At 37.1% G+C, this 24,720-nt stretch overlaps 1 protein-coding gene across 1 annotated transcript in view; it reads left to right on the forward strand.

Moving 5' to 3' along the window:
* The window catches only part of CC2D2B (coiled-coil and C2 domain containing 2B), a 112,201-nt gene that overhangs the window by 11,209 nt on the left and 76,272 nt on the right, over positions 1-24,720 (forward strand). Inside the window, 12 exon segments of the mRNA XM_067552887.1 lie at positions 3,309-3,379; positions 3,648-3,728; positions 9,170-9,262; positions 12,434-12,614; positions 14,955-15,091; positions 15,227-15,352; positions 17,791-18,000; positions 18,885-18,982; positions 20,790-20,930; positions 22,554-22,689; positions 23,028-23,149; positions 23,677-23,854. Coding sequence (XP_067408988.1) covers positions 3,696-3,728; positions 9,170-9,262; positions 12,434-12,614; positions 14,955-15,091; positions 15,227-15,352; positions 17,791-18,000; positions 18,885-18,982; positions 20,790-20,930; positions 22,554-22,689; positions 23,028-23,149; positions 23,677-23,854 — 1,455 coding nt within the window. The 5' untranslated portion in view covers positions 3,309-3,379; positions 3,648-3,695.

Consider the following 24,720-nt stretch of genomic DNA (forward strand, 5'->3'; position numbering starts at 1 on the left):
GCACAGGTATGGACTGTCAACAAAACCAGCCCAGTTAAAATTAACCATCCTGCTGTTGAATGGGGAGACTCAGTCCCAAGGTAGTAAGGCGCAAAATATATAGGGTTTTATAGATTAAATACCTCACGTGAATTACATTGGGAAGCAGATAGAAAGGTAGTTTAGTATACAGAGCACAAATGCAATGTGTTAATTTGTTCCCACTGCACTAATAATAATATAGGGCACTTCGGCAGCATTTCTTATTGAGCGAAGGCATTTTACAGAGGTTGGTAAAATCTATCATCATGTTACATAAAAAGAAGAAAATATGCCGAGGTCCTTTCCTCTTAACGTCTGAGAGGACACTAATTTTAACCAAGCCAGAGGACTGCTGCATTTTGCCTTAGCCCACTTTACAGGCCCTCCAGACAACTAGACTTATGTCATCAAACTTTAGAGGGTGAGATGGAATGTGTTAGAATGTTGGAAAGATAGCTGGTACCTGTCTGGTTCAGGGCTTTAAATGTTAAAACCAAAACCTCGAATTTAATGTGCATGCCAATAAGGAGCCAATGGAGACAGTAAATTTTCTTGTATACCTTAAATTACTGCCCTTCTGCATCAGCTATAGACTGTGTCAGTTTTTTAGGTGAAGTTGCTCAATAGTTCATTGCAGTGCTCAACCTCATTGTTACAATGGCATGCATTACCTATTGAATGTACAAAAGAAAGGAGTGCTGGCTGGCAACATTTGTGGAGGCTGTAATATTGCTCTAGCAGCTGTTTTTAAAAAAAAAATATTTTAATTGTTTAAATACTTCATAAAAATTGAAAGAAATCTACTAATAGTAAAACATGTTTAAATATAGTTTGACTGATAAAAACTAATTGCAAGGCTAATCAGATTTAACTCCGGTATTTCTTGTGCTAAATTCTGCTCTATCAGTGGAATTACAGTATAATGGATTTTTAGCAGTGTAAGTAATAGCAGAATTTGGCCCAATATATTTTTAATTTACTGTATCCTTTAAGGTCAGAAACATTGTATTTGGGAAATAAATATTTAGTCTATTAGATTAGTGGTTTTCAGCCTTTTTTCATTTGCAGGTCCCTAACATTTTCAAATGGAGGCGCAGACGCCTTTGGAAATCTTAGACATTGTCTGCAGACCCCCAGGAGTCCGTGGACCACAGATTGAAAACCACTATTAGACAATTACCGATAGCAAGTACTATAAAATATTACGCAGGCAGTGTAAAATGCAAGTTTAGAAAATATTAAATGTGGGATCTGCAGTTTAATTTTAAAACTTACTTTAAATCTTTCCTCCTGTAATTTGTTTTGAATAGTTTACTGAAGACAGAGAAAGTGTTAGTAAACACCAAACAGAAGAATTTGTAAATCAGAATCTCCAGGAAGGTAGCTCAATAAAAATACTTTTTTGCTCTTGATATTGTTTGGGGAAGATGCATTTGTTGACTGAGTTGGAACGATATTATACTTTTATTGGTCCAGATGGATAGCTATACTCACATTGAATAGTACCATATTCAATGGGACTTCTTATGGTATAAGGTATCATTCACCATGAGTAAGGGTATAACAATTTGGCTATTTGTGAATACGTACTTTTCTATATTTTTCAGGGTTGTCTGAAGGTGACTGCAAAATGTTGAGTGAGATTTTTAACAAAATGTAGTTGAAATATGTTGCAAATGTTTTCATCATAGGAGATACAACCTCCCCTCCAGCACAGATTTAAGTTTAAATTGAAATTAAGGCAGGGCTACATTTTTAAAATTAATATAGCATTCATCTAGTGTATGCTACAAAATGGTTTCAATTATTTTTTTATTACTTATTTCTTTTGATAATTTGGCCTAGAGTTTGAGACAGAAGCTAATTAATTAAAACAATTATATTTTATATATTAACTCTCCTGTGTTCACATACACCTTTTTTTTTTTTTTTTTTTTTTTTTTAAAGTCACCTTTTAAAATGAAATTTTTCTTTCCAAAGTTGAATTTATTTAGAAAGTTTGATCCCAGTTTCTCTAATTATTTGAGGTTGGCAAAGATGAAAAATATGCTTTTCCCATAAAAATATTAACCACATTTTGTCTGACAAGTTTGTGTCAAAAAAGCTGAATTTCAAAACTTGACACTATGTAAATAATTGTCACTTCCCTCTGAGGAGTAGTGCCTTTGTTAGGTTTGAATAAATGTTAGTTTTCCTATAACAAAGTATTACCTATTTGAAAATGGTATGCTATGCATGTATGGTCCAAATTTTAAATCTAGAGGTATGTGCTGTGGGCCAGATTCTGAAGTTGATTAGTCCAGTATAAACCACGAGTTAACCATGGAAACGGATGGAGTTACTTCTGATTTACACTAATCTTAGACCAGAACTTGGCCACTTCAGAGAGAATACTTCACATTAGGAAAGTATTCATTTTGATAAAGGTAGGACAACATTTTGCCCCTCCATTTACCTCTTAATCTATTACCTTCCACCAACTACCAAGCACTTCAGTTATTGTCTTCTCCTCTAGATAATGTATTTGTGAATGTGTGATGATTGGAATTATGATAATAAGGAACTATATACTAAAGTCCTACTGAGAAGGCTGGTTTTCATGGAACCCAGACAGAGAAGGCATGGCCTTGTTCATAGCAGTCAGTGCAAATCCATGCACTGAGCATAGGAGCCAGGAAGCAGCTGCTGAGTTTAAATTATTTGAACCTGTCTTATTTGAATGCATGGGGGCTAGACTGTTTCAGGGAGGTTTGGATGAATGATGTTTGTTCAGTATATTCAGTATAAAACTGTAAAGTTAACAGACATCAAATTTTCAAATTTGGCTCAAGAGGCCACATATTTTGCTTTTGTTCCTGTAGTTATACCTCAAACCACTATGTGTATGCATGAATGTGGTAGCCAGAAGTAAGGGTTTTGCTTGTCAATATTCTTTTTATGTAACTCTAGAAACCAATTTGAAAATTTGATCCTGGACGTCTGTTTTTTTCATACACCCAAGATTAAAAAAAAAAAAAAAAAAATCAATCCTACAAATTATACTTGTTACAAAATTCTAGTTTTGTCTTGGTGGATCTCTTTACATCTAGAAATCACTTACAGCTGATGATCACTATTTTAATTTGTATTGATAGCTAATACCCTTCATAAGAAGATCATTCTATTTGCTATAAATAACTATAATAGTAAATGGGCTATGCACTGCAGAATATACTTTTTTTTAAAAAGTAACATTTAGTACCACAAGAGGTGTGTTAAAAATTTGTGCTATGCTGTCTTTACACTAGATGGAGAACAACAAAAGATTGTAATTGAAGCATTACGCGGTAGAGTGAGAGAGAAACTGAAAACATATAAGGTAACTTATTTTTCTTGAACTTGTAATTTATTGTTTAACATAAACATGTAACAAGATACGTTTTTTATGTGTGTGAGAAAAGTTGAAAGTTTAGTCAATTTAGAAGACTTTTCTGCAGTGCCACAATGTTTGGAGCACTTAGGAAAGTCAAGTACAAAATCTGTAAAAGCCGCAAGTGAATTAAGTTCTTGACTTTCTGGGTGCTTTTTAGAACATAGTTATGTCAGTTGTTTCTGTAGAAAATAAGTATCTATCCCTCCTGTTTTAGATTGTACAAGAAGAAAAGTCCACAGACAAAAACCTCTCTGATACTAAAATGTATCAGAAAAACCTTGAAGCAAGGTCTGAGGTAATACATTTTGCAAATGTTGCAGATAGTAAACAAAATAAGCTATAATCATTATATTCAGTTCAATGCAAAAAACAATGGGTGGGCAATAATTAGGAAGTGATAGTAGGTGTTGAGATTCAAAAAGGTAAGACTTGATAACTATTAAAACACAAATAGTCAATATCATATATCAAAATATACAATCAAACTAGTAAGTTCTCAGGTAGCATTTTTCTTACTTTGCCTGTCTGTAAATTTTGATTATTATTGATGGAAATATTTGTTGTCAGTTTGTATGTGTGACAATGTGTATGTGTGATACAGTGATATCAACATCTTTCAAGATTTACAGATGAAAAAATCTAATCCTTCCAAGCCTACTAATGGGTGAAAAACTGGCCCCATTGAAGTAAATTGCAAAACTCATAGAGCTCAGTAGGGCCAAAAAAAGGGTAAAAAGTGATGGACAGGATAGGAATCACGGGGGAACACGGTCTTGCGTTAAATATAGTACTGTTATATGGCTGCCAGATTTCTCCTAAATAATAGCTAGAATGAGTGTAGATGCTGTTTGTGTACACACACCTAGTCAAGTGTGTGAGTAGATTCAAGCAGCTTTAAAGCTCTGCTAACCTTGGCTGTCTAAGTCTATTTTAAATCTTTGATTCATTTTTTCTTTGTTCCCCTTCCTCTGCTTTTTTATCTCTTTAAAAAACCAAGGAAGTTAAATACAAAAAACTGTTAATGCAATTTTCTGTCTTAGAAATATGTAGCTAAAGCACATTGTTTTCACAATGACTATTCTTACCTTCATCTCCTTAGATATGCCCTTTCTCCACCAAAACCACACACTTGATATTTTTTTAACTTGCACATTTGAAAGTAAGGAAGTGGGTACACATATGGCTTACAACCTACTGCTTCCTAGTGTGTAGCATTGTGCAGAGAACTTAGATGTACTTTTGCCCACAAATAGCCTTCACTTGAACATCTTTGCTGTGCACTGCACAAGGACTTGCTGAATCAAAGTAATAGTGCAATATTAATGTTACTTTAATACACTTTTTTTCATTTCACTTCCTTATCTTTAAAACATTAAAAAGGAGGGAAATAAAAATTTTAAAAAGATACAAAATAGACTTGCAAAGAGAAAACCAGAAGAGCTCTTATGTTCCTTGGACGAACGGATGTACAGGTAACTATATGTGTATGCACCTGTCCATTATATTTTCCCTGGAACACTCCCACACTAGCATCAACTTCCTAGACATCACAATCAGCTTCAACAATGAAACCCTCCAGACAACCATATACAAGAAACCCACGGATCACCATACCTACTTTCACAGATCCAGTAACTACTCAACACACTAAGAAATCTGTTCTGTACAGCCAGGGGCACAGATACCACAGAATATGCTCTGAGGAGAAAGTCCAGGATATAAATCTTAACACACTTAAAATGGCCTTCACCAAACAAGGGCACTCCTCCAGAGAAGTAGATTGCAACATCAATAGGCCACTCAAATACCCCGAAAGAACCTGTTTCAATACAGAAATAAAACCCGCTCTGACCACTCACCCTTAGTTTTCACCTATGAACCCATATGGGGTATCATCAAATAACTACAAGCCATACTCAATTAAAGAAATCTTTCCCCCACTTCTGGCCTTCAAACAACCTCCCCCAACCTCTCCAAGCTCATCACCAGATGCCCCTACAGACCAGAACACCCCAACTCAAAAGTGGCACCAGACCCTGCCAGAACAACAATGCCTGCAGACATATTTCCACTTCTTCAATGATCAACACTCGCCACTGCACACCTTTCAAGGAGCATGGATTCTACACATGCCTATCACAACATGTGATAACCTTATCCAGTGCACTAAATGCCTAAATAACGACTGTGAGTGAAACCAGACAATCACTACGCTCTCGAATGAAGTCTCACAGGAAAATGATAAAAGACAAAAACATCCGATGTGGGTGAATACTTTTCACAAAGCAGTCACTCTATATCTGACCTATCAGTCCTCATCCTCAAAGGAAGCCTGCACAGCACGTTCAAAATACAAGCCTAGGAGCACAAATTAATTATTCTGCTAGACATTAAACATTGTGGATTGAATAGACACTAGATTTCTGGCTTATTACAACAAAGGTGTTAATGGGCCACTCTGCTTTGAATGGTTCCTTACAATATATGCTAACTGCTTAAACTAAACAATCTGTTCCACCTTGCATTTTGCTGTGACACTGGGAATACCTTTCCCAGACCTGATGAAGAGCTTTGTATGGCTTGAAAGACTATCTCTCACCAACAGAAGTTGGTCCAATAAAAGATATTCTCTCACCCACTTTGAAGTGATGTAGCGAAGGGTTGCAGACAAAACTTGATGAGCAAGCATCTCAAACAGGTGATTAAGAGAAAGCAGAAAGCCTACAAGGAATGGAAGATGGGATGGATCAGCAAGGAAGACTACCTCCTGGAGGTCAGAAAGTGTAGGGATAAAGTGAGAACTGCCAAAAGCCAAGCAGAGTGAAGGAATTAAAACCAATAGTAGAAGATTCTATAGCCATATAAATAAGAAAATGAGGAAAGAAGCGGGGCCACTTGAGGATGAGGTGGAGATTAAAGATAATCTAGGCATGGCCCAACACCTGAACAAATACCTTGCCTCGGTTTTTAATAAGGCTATCGAAAAGCTTAATATAGTAGCAGGGTGGCTAATGGGAACAAGGATATGGAGATAGAAATTACCACATCCGAGGTGGAAGTCAAACTCAAACATCTTAATGGGACTAAATCGACGGGCCCAGATAATCTCCATCCAAGAATATTAAATGAACTGGCACATGAAATTGCAAGCCCAATAGCAAGGATTTTTAATTAATCTGTAAACATGGGGGTCATACTCTATAACTGGGGAATTGTTAATATAGTACCTATTTTTAAGAAAGTCGGGGGAAAGTGACCTGGGAAACTGCAAGCCTGTTCGTTTGACCTCAGTTGTATGCAAGGTTAGGGAACACATTTTGAAAGAGAAAGTAGTTAAGGACATAAAAGTTAATGGTAATTGGGATAATATACAACAGGGTTTTACGAAAGGTAGATCATGCCAGACCAACCTGATCTCCTTCTTTGAGAAGATAATTGATTTTTTTAGACAAAGGAAATGCAGTAGATGTAATCTACCTGGATTTTCAGTAATATTTGATACAGTTCCACATGGGAAATTATTAGTTAAATTAGAGAAGATGGAAATTAATATGAGAATTGAAAGATGGATAAGGAACTGGTTAAATGGGAGATTACAATGGGTCATACTGAAAGGTGAATTGTCAGGCTGGAGGGAGGTTACTAGTGTAGTTCCTTAGGGATCGGTCTTGGGACCAATCTTATTTAACATTTTTATTATTGACCTTGGCACAAAAAGTAGGAATGCGTTAATAAAGTCTGAGGATGACACAAAGGTATTGCTAATACAGAGGAGGACTGGACTATCGTACAAGAAGATCAGGATGATCTTGTAAACTGGAATAATAAAAATGGGATGAAATTTAATAGTGCAAAGTGCAAGATCATGCATTTAGGGTATGTTTATACTGTTGCTGCTGTCAGATTGACCTATCTGGATCGATTGAGCGGTCAGTGAAGACCCGCTCAATCGATCCAGAAATTGACACTGTTAATCCACCCCCTCAAGTGGCGCAGTGCAGTGAAGACGGCATGCTGAAGGGAAGCACCGCAGTTGACGGGAGTTATGCAAGCTACTTTGTGTAGCTTGCGTAACTCCTGTCGACTGCCGCCGAATTGCCAGGTAAATGTAGACCACTTCTTAGGGACTAACAACGAGAATTTTTGCTATAAGCTGGGGGCGTATCAGTGACAGAGGAGGAAAAAGCTGGGTGTATTGGTTGATCACAGGATGATTATGAACCACCAATGTGATGCAGCTGTGAAAAAGGCTAAAGCAGTCCTAGGGTGCATCAGGTGTGGAATTTCCAGTAGAGAGGGAAGTGTTAGTACCATTATACAAGGCACTTGGTGAGACCTCGTGGAATACTGTGTGCAGTTCTGGTCTCCCATGTTTAAAAAGAGATTAATTCAAAGTGGAAAAGGTGCAGAGAAGGGCTATAGGATGATCCAAAGAATGGAAAATCTACCTTATGAGAGGACACTCAATGAGCTTGGCTTGTTTAGCCTAACCAGAAGAAGGCTATGGAGAGATATGATTGCTCTCTAAATACATCAGAGTGATAAATACCAGAGAGGGAGAAGAGTTATTTAAGTTAACCACCAATGTGGATACAAGAACAAATGGATATATACTGGCCATCAACAAGTTTAGGCTTGAAATTAGATGAAGGTTTCTAACCATCAGAGGAGTGAAGTTCTGGAACAGCCTTCCAAGGAGAGCAGTGGGAGCAAAAAGCCTAACTAGCTTCAAGACTGAGCTTGATAAGTTTATATGAGAGAGAGAGAGAGTGTGTGTGTGTGTGTATTCACATTTTTGACAAAATTCCAAAATTATAACAGAAATCAATTAGATTACCTGCATAGCAAGGTCTTTTCTCACAGGTAAAGGCTGCAGGATCTGGCCCTAATAATTTTACTACTTTTGAAAGAAAATGTGTTTAATTTAACAAAGATTACGGTCATTTCAAAATTACAACCTCAGTATTAGAGAGGTTCATAGACTTTAAAGTCAGAAGGGACCATCATGATCATCTCCTGTACATTGCAGTCCACAGAACCTCACCCACCCACTCCTGTAATAGACCCCTAATCTCTGGCTGAGTTACTGAAGTCCTCAAATCATGATTTAAAGACTTCAGGTTACAGAGAATTCACCATTTACAATAGTTTAAATTTACAAGTGACCCGTGCCCCATGCTGCAGAGGAAGGCAAAAAATCCCCAGAGTCTCTGCCAAGCTGACTCAGGAAAACGCCTTCCTGATCCCAAATGTGGCAACCAGTAAGACCCTGAGCAAGTGGGCAGGCCCCACCAGACAGACTCCTGGGCAGGAATTCTCTGTAGTAACTCCCCGTTTAGTGTCCCATCACCAGCCATTGCAGATATTTGCTGCTAGTAGTCCCTGATCAGCTACATGCCATTGTAGACAGTCTCATCATACTATCCCCTCCATAAACTTATCTAATTTTATCTAACTTATCTAATTTATCTTAATTTTCAAAGTTTTCATTTAAAAATAGTGGGAAAAGCAACCATTACTGATGTGAGCAGTATAAATTTGAATCAGTCATAATATTGAATAATATCATTGCAGATGGTGTTGAATGAGTAACGTTAATTGTGGCCATCTGTAATAGGTGTTACCAAATGTCAAAATAGAAATAGTTCTAGATTTCTAAAACATGCAAGATTTTTTACCTAGCAACATAATAATAATGATTGCTAAAGACTACTGTTCTTGCTTGGTTTTCCTTAGATAGAAAACTTATCAGATGAAGGTTTTACATTTTTTATCATGACTGGTGAAGAAGGCTCAAAATTAAAAGATTTGGACAAAACTACTGACCAGGTTTAGTATTTTTTCTTCATGAAAGTTAACTGAATTCCTTAAAGAATTTTTATCTAGTCCTCCTTATGTATTCTTAATTTAACTAATGCCACTCTCCTTCAAGCATTTATCAGCTATTGTAAAGCACCTATCACTATATTACATAGGCACAGTTTTCTCTTTCACCTGTTTGTAATGGTGTGCCTTCTTTCATGTCACCCATAAAACTTCCTCTCCTAGGAATCCCCCCTCAAAACTTGCTTCAGTTAGCTAGCTTTCAGTCATTGATATCTGTTAAGGTGCCCCTATTGCTAGCCTTGCTCCTGAGCATGAAAGGGTTATTTATATATATATATATATATAAAAAGTTAACTTCACAACTCAAATATTTGCTACCCATAATTTATGCCCATAAAATAAAAAACAGTTAAAATGCCTTTCCAAGAACTTTGTCCCCTCTTGTTTTGTTTTATTAATCCTCCTAAAACATTATTGATCATGGCTTTACTCTTTGACACTTGGTTATAAGTTTATCAAGGAAGTTTATCTTCCTTTTTGTATAAATTATAAGGCACATCACTGGTACTGTTAAATAATATGAAATGTGGATTGTATAAAGGATAAACAACTATGAATCTTAGGACTATAAATAAGTTGGAGATTTAAAGCGATATAGTAAACTTAGTAAAGCTAAACAAAATAATAAGAAGACAAATCCTTCAGTAGTCCACTTTTTGTACAGCTTGAGCTTTTTTGTGTGTGTAGACTTTAAAGTAGACTAAGGCCCCAATCCTGCAAAGAGTTTTTATATTGTCACAGCTCCCCCTGTTGGACCGTCACCAGACTGCTGCATTTGGGTCTCAAAACGCTGGATCTATGTGGTTCAAGCTTCCCTGGGTTTGAATAGAATCTAGCACTCTCTCTTTCTTTAACCTCTTTGTCAAGCTTATGGAAAGACACTTTGTTATCCCTTCATGGAAGTGGGACCTCATGGTCCAGCTGCCATAGGTCCCCAGGACCCATTGTCACTCTCCCAAGACACCAGTTGCATAAGCAGAGTTCCGACTTTGTGGGTACTGTGGTTTACCATTTACCTCTCCATGGGCGTGTGATAATTGAAGCACATAATACACAGGCTTTGCAAAGGTTTCAAACACAATCACTCTTTAATTTAGATAGCACAAAAAATGGAGGGATCTGGATAGAACAATACAAATCCTGTACAAATTTCTCTGCTTCAGTTTCCTTACCACTTTTTAGCATTCTTTGTGGTCAGGTCAGAATCTTTTAAGGAATCCAGGATCCATTCATTCTTCCTCTCTTCCTTCCCTCTTGTACATGGCTTCTCTTTTGGAACGTGGAGTCTCCTCTCATTTTTACAGCCTGCTTCTGATTTCTTTTCCCTCTCCAAAATGGCTGGTGAGAGACCATTTCTTTTATAACCTCCTTTGTTAACACACTGGTTAATCTTGTCAGATGTTCAGTCTCCCACCAGTGATCCATTACTTAGTCACCCTTCCTCCCACATCAAATTCAAACATGAAAAACTGGTTTGTCTTGGGTGATAACCAACTCTTTGTCCAAGGGGTTTTCATGTATCTAAAGGACCATAACAGTTTAATGACCCTCCATTGTTGGCCCTGTGTCACCAGCTCTTGGAATATCAGTCCAGCATGGAGGTTCAAAGACAACAGTGAAAGCAGATGAGCCCCATGTTCAAAATGGAGTTTGTAATCTGACACAAATATATATAGAAAGTTACCAATATCAAACAAAATTCATAAGCTATACATAGATTCCCCAAATCGTCACTCGTGGTTAACTTTAGACAAAAGAATAGCCCCCATTGAACTTAAATTCCTTAGACTGTGAGCTTCTTAGAACACAGAATGTGTTTTATGAATGTTTGGAAATACCCTAATTCACAGTAGGTGTTATCATAATTAAATAATAATTGTTGTTTGTTTTTCAGAATAAAATGGTCATACATTAGTTTAAATCTGTTTCCTTTCTGAAATATAAAAAATATCACACAAAATAGCAAAACGTATACACTTACAAGTGTTACAGGTGTGTCTACATGTTACTCTGGTTTCTCTAGGACATAGTTTCTCAACTGTGGTACGCGTACTAGGGGTACGTGAGAGACAGGCAGGGGGTATGCAGTGAGAAACCCAGTGAAGGGAAGCGGGCAGCAGCCACTGACTTCTGAGGAAGCCAGGCGGTAGTGGCCGGCTTCCCGCCCGGTCCCACCTCAGAGCTTGGAGGTAGATGGCAACCGCCCCAGTCCTGGGAAGCTGGGCGTCAGCCACTGGCTTTTTGGGAAGCTGGGCAGCAGCTGCCCGCCTCCCGCCTGGTCCCAGCTCACAGGTGGGAGCCTGGCGGCAGCCTCCTGCGTCCTGCAAGCTGGGCTTGCACCTGGGTGGCTGCCACCCACACCCCAGCGTGACCCTACCGTCGGGCCATAGTGATTGGCTGGCGCTGACCTTTGCTCCTCTATGGAAGAAGGGGAGGAGGAAAGAGAGGAGAAACAGCAGGGGATTTTGTGATCTGCCACAGCCACACAGCATTGCAGAACTCAGAACTCTCCTGCTTTATGAGAATTACAGTCGTCCAGCGGTAAAGCAGGAAAAGATTGTGTTTATCAGAGTGGAAAACTGAGTGTTGGGATACTTGTTAAAATTTTCAGAAATTAGGGGGTACTTGCTACTTAAAGAGTTGAGAAACACTGCTCTAGGATATGAAGAAGGCTCATTTTCTCCTATTTGGAGAGCCAGCTTGAACCAGCTTGCCTTTTAAAAACCAAAAAAAAACCAAAAAAACTTTCCATGCAAAATGTTTTGTTCTCTTGGAGACAAGAAAAAAAGAGAATTCTGGACAATGGATTACTCTATAACTTATGTCACTCGAAAGTTCAGGGATTTTCTGTCTCTTCTATCATGGAAAGTACAACTAGACTTGAAAACTTGGACTATTTCCTTATTTGCACTTAGATACTATAGTTGATATGCATTATAGAAATACCATAGATAGACATGGGCAACAAAACAAAATTTGCTTTTTCTGAGGATAACTATGCATTTATTTAGATCCATTTATTTAGCAATTAGTTTATGTTAATATGAATATTTATATCTATCACACCATTCTGTTAATTTGCATGTAAATGGAATTAATTTTCTTGATGAATAGCGGAAATTAATACATGACAGTCATCAAAATCTTGCTGTCTTGAATGATGAAAGTAGTCCTCTGCTTGACAGTGTGGAAGAAGTTTTATTGCCAGGTGTGCTTGAAGTGAAACCTGCTGAATGCAATGAACTGCACATTAACAAGCAATGGGAACATCTTTTTGTGCCAAGTAGTTCTCCAGGTATTGTGCCTTTCAAATAAATTTAGGAAAATTATTAAGTGTATGATGAATGGCATTAGTGTGCAGTTCTGCTGAAGGTGAATTATGTAAAGATAAAGAATAAAGTAAACTGTGAGAGCTAATGTTGTATCCAGTCTACAGATATAAATGTAGGCAGATCTGTATTTGTGCTTTAGTCTGGTAGCTCTGGGCTGTGAGCTAAGCTCAATTTTACAAAAAAGCAAAAGTTGCACGACAAAAATATATAATTCTTCTTTGAGTGCTTGCTCATGTTGATTCTAGGTAGATGTGTGCATGCTGCATGCACAGTCCACCGGAAAGTTTTCCCCTAGTGGTACCCATAGGGTCAGCTTTGGAGCACCCTGGAGTCACGCCTTCATAACGTCCTATATAGGGCTCTGCCAACCCTCCGCCTCTTCAGTTCTTTCTTACAATCTTACTTCTTCACAAGTTCTTCCCCTTTACCTTGCCTTTGTTTTGTTAAATACCTGTAAATAGTTGAAAGTAGTAATAGTTAGTGAAGTTATAGGATAGAGTACTCCCACTTATGGGGTACTCCTTCCCCTTTCCCCATCCCAAGGATGGGACATGCCTGGTTTCAAGTCTTGTGGGTCCTGCAAGAAGCCTATGCCCAGGGAGGACCTGTACTCTTCCTGCCTGAAGTACCTAGGAGAGTCACATCTGTGGGACCATTGTAGCATCTGCAGAAGCTTCTGTCCCAAGACCCAAAAGTAATTTTATTTATACAGGGCCAAACATATGCTGGGTGCTTTAAAGATCAATAAGAGTATAAAGAACCAGTCCCCAAAATGTTACAATATATACACTCCTAATCTAAATTAGTTACTAAGCTATCTATTAATCTAAACTCTATATATTTAATAATGAGAAAAATGTTTTTTTAACTTTGAGGGTTTTTTTTTAAGTGTTCCCCATCCCTGAAATTGGAAAATGTAGGGGGGAAATATTTGATTTAAAAAAAATGTTTTTATTGGAAGTATAGAGTACAGTAACCCATGCTTCCTATGAAGTGAGTTCCAAAACTTCCATTAACTCCAGAGGGAGAAGGCATACTGATAGGTCCAAGCTTGTGTAGAATCTAAGAATAATACAAAGCCAGAAAACAGAAGTTTCTTTTAATAAAGCATGTGATCTCAACCAGGGCTAGATAACTAATTCATCTTCACTTGCTAGGGGAGGACAGTGAGGTGTATGCCCTGTCATAAATAGGGTTATGGTCATCTCGCAGCTGATCTAACGAAGGAACTAGAGTACAGAGATAATCAGGAAATTTTATGTAACTGAATGAAAGCTCTAAGTGCTCCCACCTGGAACAGTTGTAACTCGTTTCTAGTTGTTTTGATTCCAGTTTCCAGCTTCAAGAGCTATTGGCTGCTACATTTTTGTATTTTTATGTTGTTCAATTTAGAAGACTGGCTGATAATTGGAATAAATTAAGTGTTCAAAACCAAATCCTCATATTTTAGCTCAGGTTTAGGTTGAAGGGGTACCATGATTCTGAAAGATCATTCTGTATATATGGGCCACCTCATCCTCCAAAAGCATCGAAGGAGGAGGAAAAAGCAGTAAATATATGTACAAGCCCTTTGTAGCTTGAGTGTGTTCCACGTAACGCAGTTCATCTGAGCCCTCCAGGAGATTTGGTGGAGTGAGGGCTGCAGCTTTGCTAAAGGCCTTGAGTCCTACTCCTGATACTGCTACTGATTCATGATGGACTTGATCCAAAGCCTATTGATGTCAATAGAAACAGTTCCATTGACTTCAGTGGACTTTGATTCAGAATCTTTGTGGCCTTGGGCTAGTCACTAATCCTGTCTGTGCCTCAGTTTCCTCATCTGTAAAATAAGAATAATATTTATTTTTCTATAGCTTTTATAGGCTCAGAAGAAATGTGCTATATAAATGCAAAGTATAGTAGTAGTATTAATTCACAGATGTTGAATTCACAGCATGGGCAACAGCAGCAGTACACTTCCTCACACTGCACTGCCAAATCTTCCTTAACCCTCACCTGGTGGAATCACTCTTTGATTTGAGAGGGTAGTTCAATCTCTGTAACAGCTAACTCCTTGGTAGCCTTCTATTCCAGATTGGATTGGGAACAGTCTAAAGTTATCAGAAGTATTTATATGACTTATGTTCTTGTGTTAGAAATTGTTAGCAGCAAGAACAATATTTTCGATCACTCTTTTGCTTTATGTTTGCAAGTCTAAAGATTAGACAAGTAGAAATATCCTTGTTTTCTAAAAATTTTAGTTTAATGTTTCATTTGCTGATGTTTTAGCTGAAAATTTACGTGCAATAATTGTTGTTCTCAAGTGGTTCACAGCTGTAAACTACCAAAAGGCATGATGCCACGCATCCTAGAAGATGAAGGATTGTATATTCCAAGAAAACCAGAAATTTGTAGGAGAAGTTATAACAAAATGGAAAATCGCCTTCTGAAACAAGAAGGGGTAAATGTATTGTTCTATTAGAAGTTAAAAAATGTTATAAATAAAAATGTAAAATAAAATCAGAAAATGAAATGTATAGAACTTTTTAACATTTCGTATATACATATATTGAGCTTCTGAAATATTTCTAACAAGGGAAAAAGCTGGTTTGAAGAAAGTGGGGAAATAATTTCATTACCTTCTCCAATCAAACAATCACGAAACTTCAGAAAAATTTTTCCTGTTAAGACTGGTCCAGGATTAAAGACAATATACAAGAAGGTCAGCTATTATTCCTTTTTACAGCTATAGTTATTCAGGTAACCCTAAATAGACAATGCTACAAAAATCACCAGCTTGTATTTTTCACTGTAGAATATTTCCTTAGGCAATATTCAAAGTACCTTTTGTGCAGTGTCAGTCTCAAGAATGGGTCATGAAGGGATGATAATGCTGTTTAGATGGAAACATTTGGTATTGCACAGACTGTTTTATCACTTAATGGAAAAAAAAACTGTGTACTGAGGATTCTACAGTATTGTCACCCCTTTTGACCCGAGCAGGTAGCCAAAATTCTGGTTGTACCAGGCTGTTTCCACTAAGAGGAGAAATTAATGATGGAGTGAGGTATTTCTAAGATGCAATCATATTTATTTACCAAATATGTACATAAAGATCTGTTTCCTTGAACACAAATGGAATCGAACAGCAGGGCTTGTTTCTTTGTTCACACTTCAAAGACTCTTTCCGGCTAGCACATAGCCCAAAAGTCTTTCTCAGCTTTTTCTCAAAGTCATGCTACCATTGCTTCTGTGGCTATGTCTTTAGCTTTCAGCTGCCTTCTCTCTCAGTTTCTCTGGTGTTGCTGCTGCTTCTCTCATACACACATATAGAGTTCCACCAGTTAATGCCCTGAAGTCCTTGCAGTTGCCAGCTGCTAGGCAAACCTTTTGACCTTTTGTGTTCCCGCCGATTGGGGGCCCTTGACCCCCTTGTGCACACCCCTGCTCTTGGGCCACATGATTCAATTTTTACTCAAACCTTGTCATATACCTATAATTTGGGCAGTACTCCTATTGTTTCAGCTATGTGATCTTATATAGGAGCTCAATTGCTTTTTACACTTAACCTGAATGGAAGGTGGCTGTTACACTGACCAGTTTCAGTGAGGTTTAATGCAACCCATAATAGTATATAGTTTAAAGTCTGAAATTAATGTACTTCAGTATCTTCCATTTTTCTTGAATATTCATAAATTCAATTCTTTTAATTTAATCCCAGCATACAAGACCTGACATACTATTTAAGGCACACATTTGGCCTCTTTGAGCCTGTGGTATTCCCACCCAGCACCAGATAAAGTCTAAATACACTTTATTAGGTTAGATTTACCCTTTTCCTTGGATATGGCTTTTTGGTAACACAAATAATAACAGAATATAAACCTTGGTTTAAGCTTTCTCCCCAAGTCTGACTATTTCTAGAGTTCCTTGCAGGACCTCCCTGTCTCTTCCCCTCATTCCTTCTGACCACTTCATATCTTGCCACAGTGAGTCAGAAATACTTATTTACTGTTTTAAGCATGGTTCTGATAGTTACTAATAGAAGAGTTCTGTCTCACTCTTTGAGACTGTACATCTTGCTATCTGTTATTCTCTGAGTGGTGGGTGGAGCAGGTTATTGGGTAGAGCAGCTGTTCAGGGAAATCTCTGAACATCTTAGAGTGGGGGCTGGGTGTGGTCTCTTCACCATATCAAAAAGGATGGCATGGAAGGTCATGCTGGGTATGACTCAGGGGAGTGGGCTACTGACTACAATTATGCAGATCCAGTGGTCCTAATATGCCACTTACTTACTGCAAGGGGAGGTGTGGGAGTTATGGCATTGGCCACTATAGGAAGACAGGATACTGGACTAGATGGACCACTGGTTTGAGCCACTATGGCTGTTTTTATGGTTGCTATTCCAACTCATAAACTAGACTAGTAGCTATAGAGTTGCTGCAATGTAGCCCCACCTGCTCATTTAAGGGAGATTTGAATTTTGCCCCATAACCTCTGTGTACTTCACTTGCATAAAGCCCAATTGTTTGGGCTTTTTGTAGGTTAAGTGAATATGGAACTTCCTGCCTCCTGGGCTGAGGCACTACCTATAAATATATTCAGAGCTGGTAAATCATCTGACTTGGATAGCACAGTTGGTAGAGTATGGGGTGCTTAATTTCAGGGTAATTAGCTTTAGCCTTATGTTATGGATACAGGGCATAGAACTAGGTTTTATTTCTGGGTCTGTCACTGACTTACTATATGATCTTGAACAAGTCACTTAACTTTCCTCTGGCTCCATCTTTTAAAAAAATGGGTCCATGATACTTACCTATTTTTATAAAGTGCTTTGATACTTGAGTGATAATGTCATATTAATGCAAACTCTATTACATCAGTACATGATTATCTCCTTTCACATTTATTGTCTATATGAGGGGGAATCTGTATTATTTGTCTAAGACTGGTTTTAGTCAGAAAGTACTGTAGTTTAAGATTACTACCATTTTGTTCAGTACTACAGGCTGAAAACACAATGTATTTTGAGAATAGAGTTTTGGATTTGGAAAGAAGAAAACTTACAAGATACAGTTACTGTTAAGTAACACTGCCTTTCAAAGTGCTATTTATAAAGATACATGAAATAAAGGCATATTATTATTATTTTTAAAACAGGCAATGCAACCTGAATTGGAAAGCTGCATCATAACTAAATCAGGGGGTCAAAGAGAACTTTGTCAACTAGATCTCAATATATCAAGTTTATTGTTCAGCCACCATCCTCTTTTTAGTCGAGAACATGTGTTGGTTGCTAGGTTGCTCCAACTTAATGAATCCTTTCAGAACAGACAACAGCAAAATATAACTCTCATGCTATCTGAAAAAGTAAGAAAATGCTTCATTTTATTTAATGTGAGCAATTTCCAAATTAAAAGATGTGGGGTTGGAGAGGGGAGGGAAGTGTGTGTGTATATATGTACATATGAATTGTAAGTAGAGCTGTCAGTGAAGGCTATAAGTTAAGTTTGCCTAAAACTTTATATTATAAGATCCTGTTTTCAGTTCCTTGTAACTTTGCCAAATTTAAACTGTTTGAGCTAAAATATTCCATGTTGGGTATCTGCCTCAGGTTATTTATTTATTTATTTATTTATGGTGGAGGTGAGTGTTGAGAATTTCACAAAAATGGATCAGCCATTTCTGAGAACAAGGCTAGTGAAAAATATTTTTTCTAGTACTAAAATATTCTTATAACTGTTTCAATGAGAAACTAGCACTTCAAATTTTGGAGCAGGTGGACGTCACCTGGTCATCCTAGACTGCCTTTCACAGTCCCTTTGAAAATCTACCTAAATATAGCCAAATGTATAAGCCTGTGTAAATCACTGTGCTCATTAAAGTTTTGTTAGAGGCTGGCAGCTAAATTCTCAGAAGGTAATATCTGCACTGAATGTACTCCAGCCCAGGGATACAATGGCTGACGGATATTTTCCTGCAATTGCTTTTCCCAGCCACTGGGGACCACTGATGTCAGAGCCTGAGAGCTGGGAGACTGTTTTTTTATGTTCTCAGGCCTGGTCTACACTAGAGAGATTTGTCAAGAAAAGTCAGCTTTTGTCAACAAAACAGTGCTGGTGATTATGTTTGGTATTTGGCCAGCATTGTAAGTTAATTTTTTTATTTGTTTTGCTGAATGCAGTAGGAACTTACACAAATCTGCTGAAAAGATTTAAACTTTTTCAAAACAATGTATGGGATTTTTATTACAGCTTAAAGCGTTAATAAATGCTACAAAAATAGCAGAAAGTAGTATGGAAGTAAACCAGCTGAGCAGGAAAACTTTAGATGACTACCAGTGGCAAATAAGGTATTGTAATTATTGAAAAGAACCAAGCATATTACAACTACAATATGCAACTGTCAGTTCTGAGTTTTCTTTTGACAACTTATATCTCTATTCAATCTACTCCATAGAATTCCTTAATAAACACCCATTTTATAATACATAACTATTGTAATACTGCACTATTTTCTAAACACACAACTACTACATTTTTATGAGAACTGTACATAAGCTTCTGGATTTGTTTTTATTATTGGTGGTAAAAGGCTGCTGAAGAAGATTTGTGGAGTTATTTAGAATTGGTTTAATTTTAAATTAAAAAAAAATCTTCATACAGTTCTTGACCTTCACTTGACACACCCATATTTCCAATATTTTCCATTTTTCCCAATCCCAGCATCTATCATGCCTAATTTAAATTCTTTTCCCTTAGAGAAACAGAAATAAAAATACAAAATTGTGACTTTTCTGCAGTAGCTGATGGACAGTAGCAGTTACAGTAGTGAAAGTCTCATAGGATAGTATATTTTAATTTTTTTTATTATTTGGTGATAACAGCATGCTCAGTACTGTACAAACATAGAGAAATACACAGTCCTTACTCCAAGAAGCTTACATTTTAGACAAACAATATATTTTAAACATATACTATAAAGCACCAGATGGATTGTCTTTGAAACAATGTTGTTCTGTAGAACAGTCTCTTTCAAGTAACTGGAAAGTGTTCACTTACTGCAAGCAGGAAAGTTGTATGATATGCAAAATATAATATAAAGATTTTGTTAAGGTGAATGTGGAAAGTGGGTGTAACAGAGTTGTTTGATGTATTTTAGATGTGTTTAGATACAACATGCCACAGAAATATTATTTATATATCAGGTACTCCATTTCCTTATGCAAGTAATCCTATTGAAGTCTGTAGAACTGATCACGGTACCTGTGATCCTTCTCTGGTCTCTCTGAGTGCATCCACACAAATGCCAGGTCTTGTACCTTCACTTCTCTTGGTGGAATCCCACAATTCGCCTACTCTTACACTGTAGTTTAGCCCTTGGCCTGGTGTATGTGTACACTGCAATTAGACACCTGTGACTGGCCTGTGCCAGCTGATTCAGGCTCACAGGACTCAGGCTGCATAGCTGTTTAATTGCAGTGTTGAAGTTTGAGCTCGGGCTATAGGCTGAGCTCTAGAACTCTCCCACTTTACAGGGACCTAGAGCCTGCGCTCCAGGCTAAGTAACAACAAGACTCCAGAGGAGTCCCTATTGTTTGCATCTAATAATACAGGAATTTAGTTTCTTTTTAGATATTTTAATCTACAGTTTGTGTATTGAAAAGGGAATTACATGCCCACCAAATCATGACAAGCAATCCTCATCTCAGTAATTATGTCTTACTGACAGAATTTTAAGGAACAAATGTAGAAAATAAGATGTGGTTTCTCTTTTTACTCCCATATAAATTAGTCACCATGCCAGACCTTAGTTTCAGATTTGTAGAGTGAATCTTTTTGTATATCAGAAAACCTGCTTATTATACTTGCACACTTTTCTTCCCTTCTTCACTTAAAGCAGTCAGAGGAACAAATTCACATAGCTGTGTGCTATATCTGAAAAATATCTGCTAGTGTATGTGCAAAGAATTGATGGAAAATGAATATGCAGAGTTTAATAAACTAGGTTTGTGCCTGTGGAATAAAATATTTTAAATATAAATGTATTATTTAAAACTCGTAGTTTGGCAGTATGATTATAGACCCAGATAAAATCATTACTGTCTGATTTTATGATCAGAAAATTAGATTATCTTTTGTTGTATACCTTTACTGCAGAGATACCAAGAAATTGTATGACCTAGAACAGCAAAAAGATATTTCTTTAATACATAGTATGTTAAAAGTCTGGAAACAAATAAAATCTGTACGTAGACAGCAAGAATATACAAATACGTCTGTAAAGCTACAGTTTCAAAAGTAAGTTGATATATCCTGTCAGAGTGTCTTTGAAATGTCTTTAACTCTGTGTAAAGGAATTATATTCAAATGGCTATTTAAAGATACCATACATCTGTAGCTCTTATTACAGACAGTATATTTTGTATACTGTAAGAACTACAAATAATTAAAAAAAATATATATACATATAAGTATTAACATTAGTGGTAATGAAAAAAAGGAAAATTTTAGACTAGATATTACATATAAAAAATTTTAACTAGAAGAACAGTTGGATAGTGGAATAAGCTATTCAGTCAGCTGAGACTCTGCCTGTCTGCTTTCTGGGTGCTGGTCTGATTTATTCCAGACATAAGAAGTGGACCCCCTCCCAGCCAAAATGCAAAATTAGGAATTGTAAATTCTCAGTACAACTTTTCAAAGGTATTTTATAAAAATGTAATTGGATGCAGTGTCTCAAACACCTTCATAGCGCACACAGGGGCTATATACACCATTCCAGGGCTTAGGCTGGAATAGCTATTGCTAGGGACTGTTGCAGGGGTCTATGTTGGAGTGCATTGACTTTCCTGTGTTGGTTTGAGATTAGGCTAGTTCTCATGCTGTCATTCAAACAGCACAGAGGCTTCCAAATGCATTAGGTATGATGTTTTGTTCTGAGCCAAATCTGGCATGTTAAAGGGTAGGATGCCTATGAGGGACAGGTATCAGTTGATGCTGCCATTTTGTATTAGGTCATTGGGGAGAGCAGTGTCTTTTCCATCCTGCTTTCATTGAGTCAAAGTTGAAAATGATTCTCGTAGTGAAGTTGGTAGGCATTTGGAGTGGATGACCTATCTTCTTAGAGAGTGTTGGGTGACTGTTTGAGGTAGTGGGACGTGTTTAGTTAGAAAACAGATCTCTTAGGTTTGAGGGGTGGATTCTTTTAAGGTGGGAATTGCCCACACAGTCTGATTGCACTGGCATTGTGTTGGGTGGATGGCCCTTCACTCTAGATGCTCTTTTCTAGTGCATTTAATACTGTATTTACTGTGTTCTGACATTTCTTTAATTGAAATGGACTTTCCATTAAAAAATGTAGAAAACTGCAGTCAGTCAAAACTGCATATGTTCCATAACTAGGTTTTTATGGAATACAGTTTTGGAAAAGGAAATTTATTTGGTGAGTGTAATGTACTGATCGTGTTCTTCTTAGATCCATACTTTCTTAGCTCTCTTATAATTTAGGGTTGCAGTTAGTTGAGGTACTGTCTGAAATTTAGATTGATTAATCTCTGTCAATTCTTACAAATTTCCTATTGTAAATGTTGTAATTTTGTAATTATTTTATTGTAATGAAAATTGATTTTAAGAAGTTCAAATCCAGATATTGAGCATCAGTATCTTAAAAAGAAAGTAGCACAACTAAACAAAAACCATGGGTTTTGCACTTGATTTATACCTTCCGCCCCCAAACAAATAATGATTGTTTTTTAATTTATAATCTTGTTCATGTCTTCCACAAGCTTCAAAATCTGGTGTATTATGAGGTAACACTCTGAAGTATTTGTTCTACGTTGGAAGATTATACTGTGTGTTCTAACAACTATCACTACATTTTTCTAATTATAATGTTTAAATGTTTTCTGTCCATGTTTCAAGAAGGCTGACAAAGAAAAATTATGAGGATGTATATAAAACAGGATTAGCACAAGATGCAGAAGAAGAGAGAGGGCTGGAGAGAGAAGACAATATCGATCACCCTGACAATACTTCAGTCACCTGGGAAAAACAGAAGGTACTTAAATTATGAGACAGATTTTAAAATAATAAATACTGTGTGCCTGACCCTTCTCACTTGGGAGCTCATGGGAGTTTTGTCACTGAGTTTTATGAATACATTACACTGCTCCTTGTTTTGCTAGATAAAGCAATTGCTTTAGAATTGTGGAAATCAAGATGATGCTGGAAATGTCCCAGATCCAGTGAAAATTTAGGCTGGGATTTTCAAAGGGGCCTATGGGAATTAGCCTTATTTTATAGATATCTTATGATAACCAATTTGAATGCAGGAAATTAATGCTTGTGCTAAAAAGATATATTATATACAGTGAAAATACTGATGCTGATTTGTAGGAATGTTTGGATTCAGCTCCTCCATTGGCAAGTTCAGCACAACTTGCAGAGAAAAAGGAGCCTTTTTTCATACCACATCTCACTTTGACTGCAGAAATAACAGCAATGCCTAAGTGTCCCATGTAAGTTGTAATTATTAAATTGCAGCATATTTATTTCTCTGCTAAGGATAGAATAACGAGGATATATTTTGTTTTAATTTCTCATATCCTTAGAAATTAGTGTATAATAATTTGAAAGTAAATAGCTTCAAAATAATCTACTCAAATTAAAAAATTAGACAAATGGGTTTGGTTGTTTTTTAAAAAAGTAAAACTTATATTAAAATAAAATGTTACGATCCTTCAAGGACTTACACACATGCTTAATCTTATGCATTGTGAAGTCAATAGGACTGCTCGCAGTGTGTAACGTTGAGCACATACATAAGTCTTTCAGAAATGTAGGCTAAATATCTCTTTAATATGTACTCAGAATTAATCTTTGATAGCAAAAGTGCATGATTTGTATTCCCTTGAAATGAACCAATATGCTAAACTTTTGTGGTTTTGTGATGCTGCAGTAACTGTTGCAATTAGTCACCAGTTTGTTACACTGAGTTTGATTACCTAGAATTAATTAAATCTGTATTCTATTTGGTAATTTATAGGCATGAACAAAAGAGAAGAGCCAAAGTTCAGAGGCAACAGTATTTTATTAAAATATTTTACAATGAAAAACAAGTCTCTTGCACTTCAGTAGCTCCCCTACAACTGGATTTTAGAGTAATGTTTCAGCAAATTTTTAGTATTCAGTTATTAAATTGGCCTGAATCTCTTCGATTAGAGGTATGGTAATGTAATTTACCTTTGTACTTCATTTCTGTGCCATGTTTGAGGTCTGATCCCCAACGCTCATTAAAGTCCGTGGGAAGACTCCTATTGATGGGTAGCTATATGTCAGTTAGCCTAAATAATGGCAAAGCTGATAACTGGTTTCAGTCACTAAAGAATTAAAGGATGGGAATATAATTAATGCCAGTCATCATGGTTTTATGGAAAATAGGTCCTGTCAAACAAACCTAATCTTCTTCTTCAAGTGCTTGCTTATGTTGATTTCATGCTAGGTGTGTGTGCACCCACATGTACGGCTACAGGAAAAATTTTTCCTTAGCAGTATCTGTAGGGCTGGCTCTGGTGCCCTCTGGAGCTCCACCTTCATGTGCTGGTATATGAGGCACTGCCAGCCCTGTGCCCTTAGTTCCTTGTTCCTGCCCGTGACGGGTATTGGAATGCTCTACTTCTCTTGAGTTTGCAAGCACTTCATAGTTCTCGTGGTTGTTGTATTATAGTTTTATTATAGCTTTTTTATTATTATTCTGTATATTATAAGAAATTAGGTATAACATTCCTGGTAGGGACATCGCCATGGGATGGGGCATGCTCTATTCCCCGGGCTTTAAACCCTGTTCTACCTGCCAAAAGCCCTTTCCACTCAACTTACCCCCATGATGATTGGCTGAAGTGCTTAGGGGAAACACACAGACAAGACAAGTTTAGGATCTGCAAGGGCTTCAGAATGAGAACCAAAAAGGACAGGGACATGCATCTAAAAGCCTGTTAATGGAGGCGGCACTGAGACTGGCCTCAAAATCACCCCTGCGCCAACTTGATGCCTAATACATAAGCGTCAGTGTGGAGCGCACCACTGGCAC

The sequence above is a fragment of the Emydura macquarii genome, unplaced genomic scaffold, assembly GCF_026122565.2.
Source record: "Emydura macquarii macquarii isolate MOO-44397 ecotype Brisbane River unplaced genomic scaffold, CSIRO-AGI_Emac_v2 contig_1390, whole genome shotgun sequence".
NCBI lineage: Eukaryota > Metazoa > Chordata > Testudines > Chelidae > Emydura > Emydura macquarii.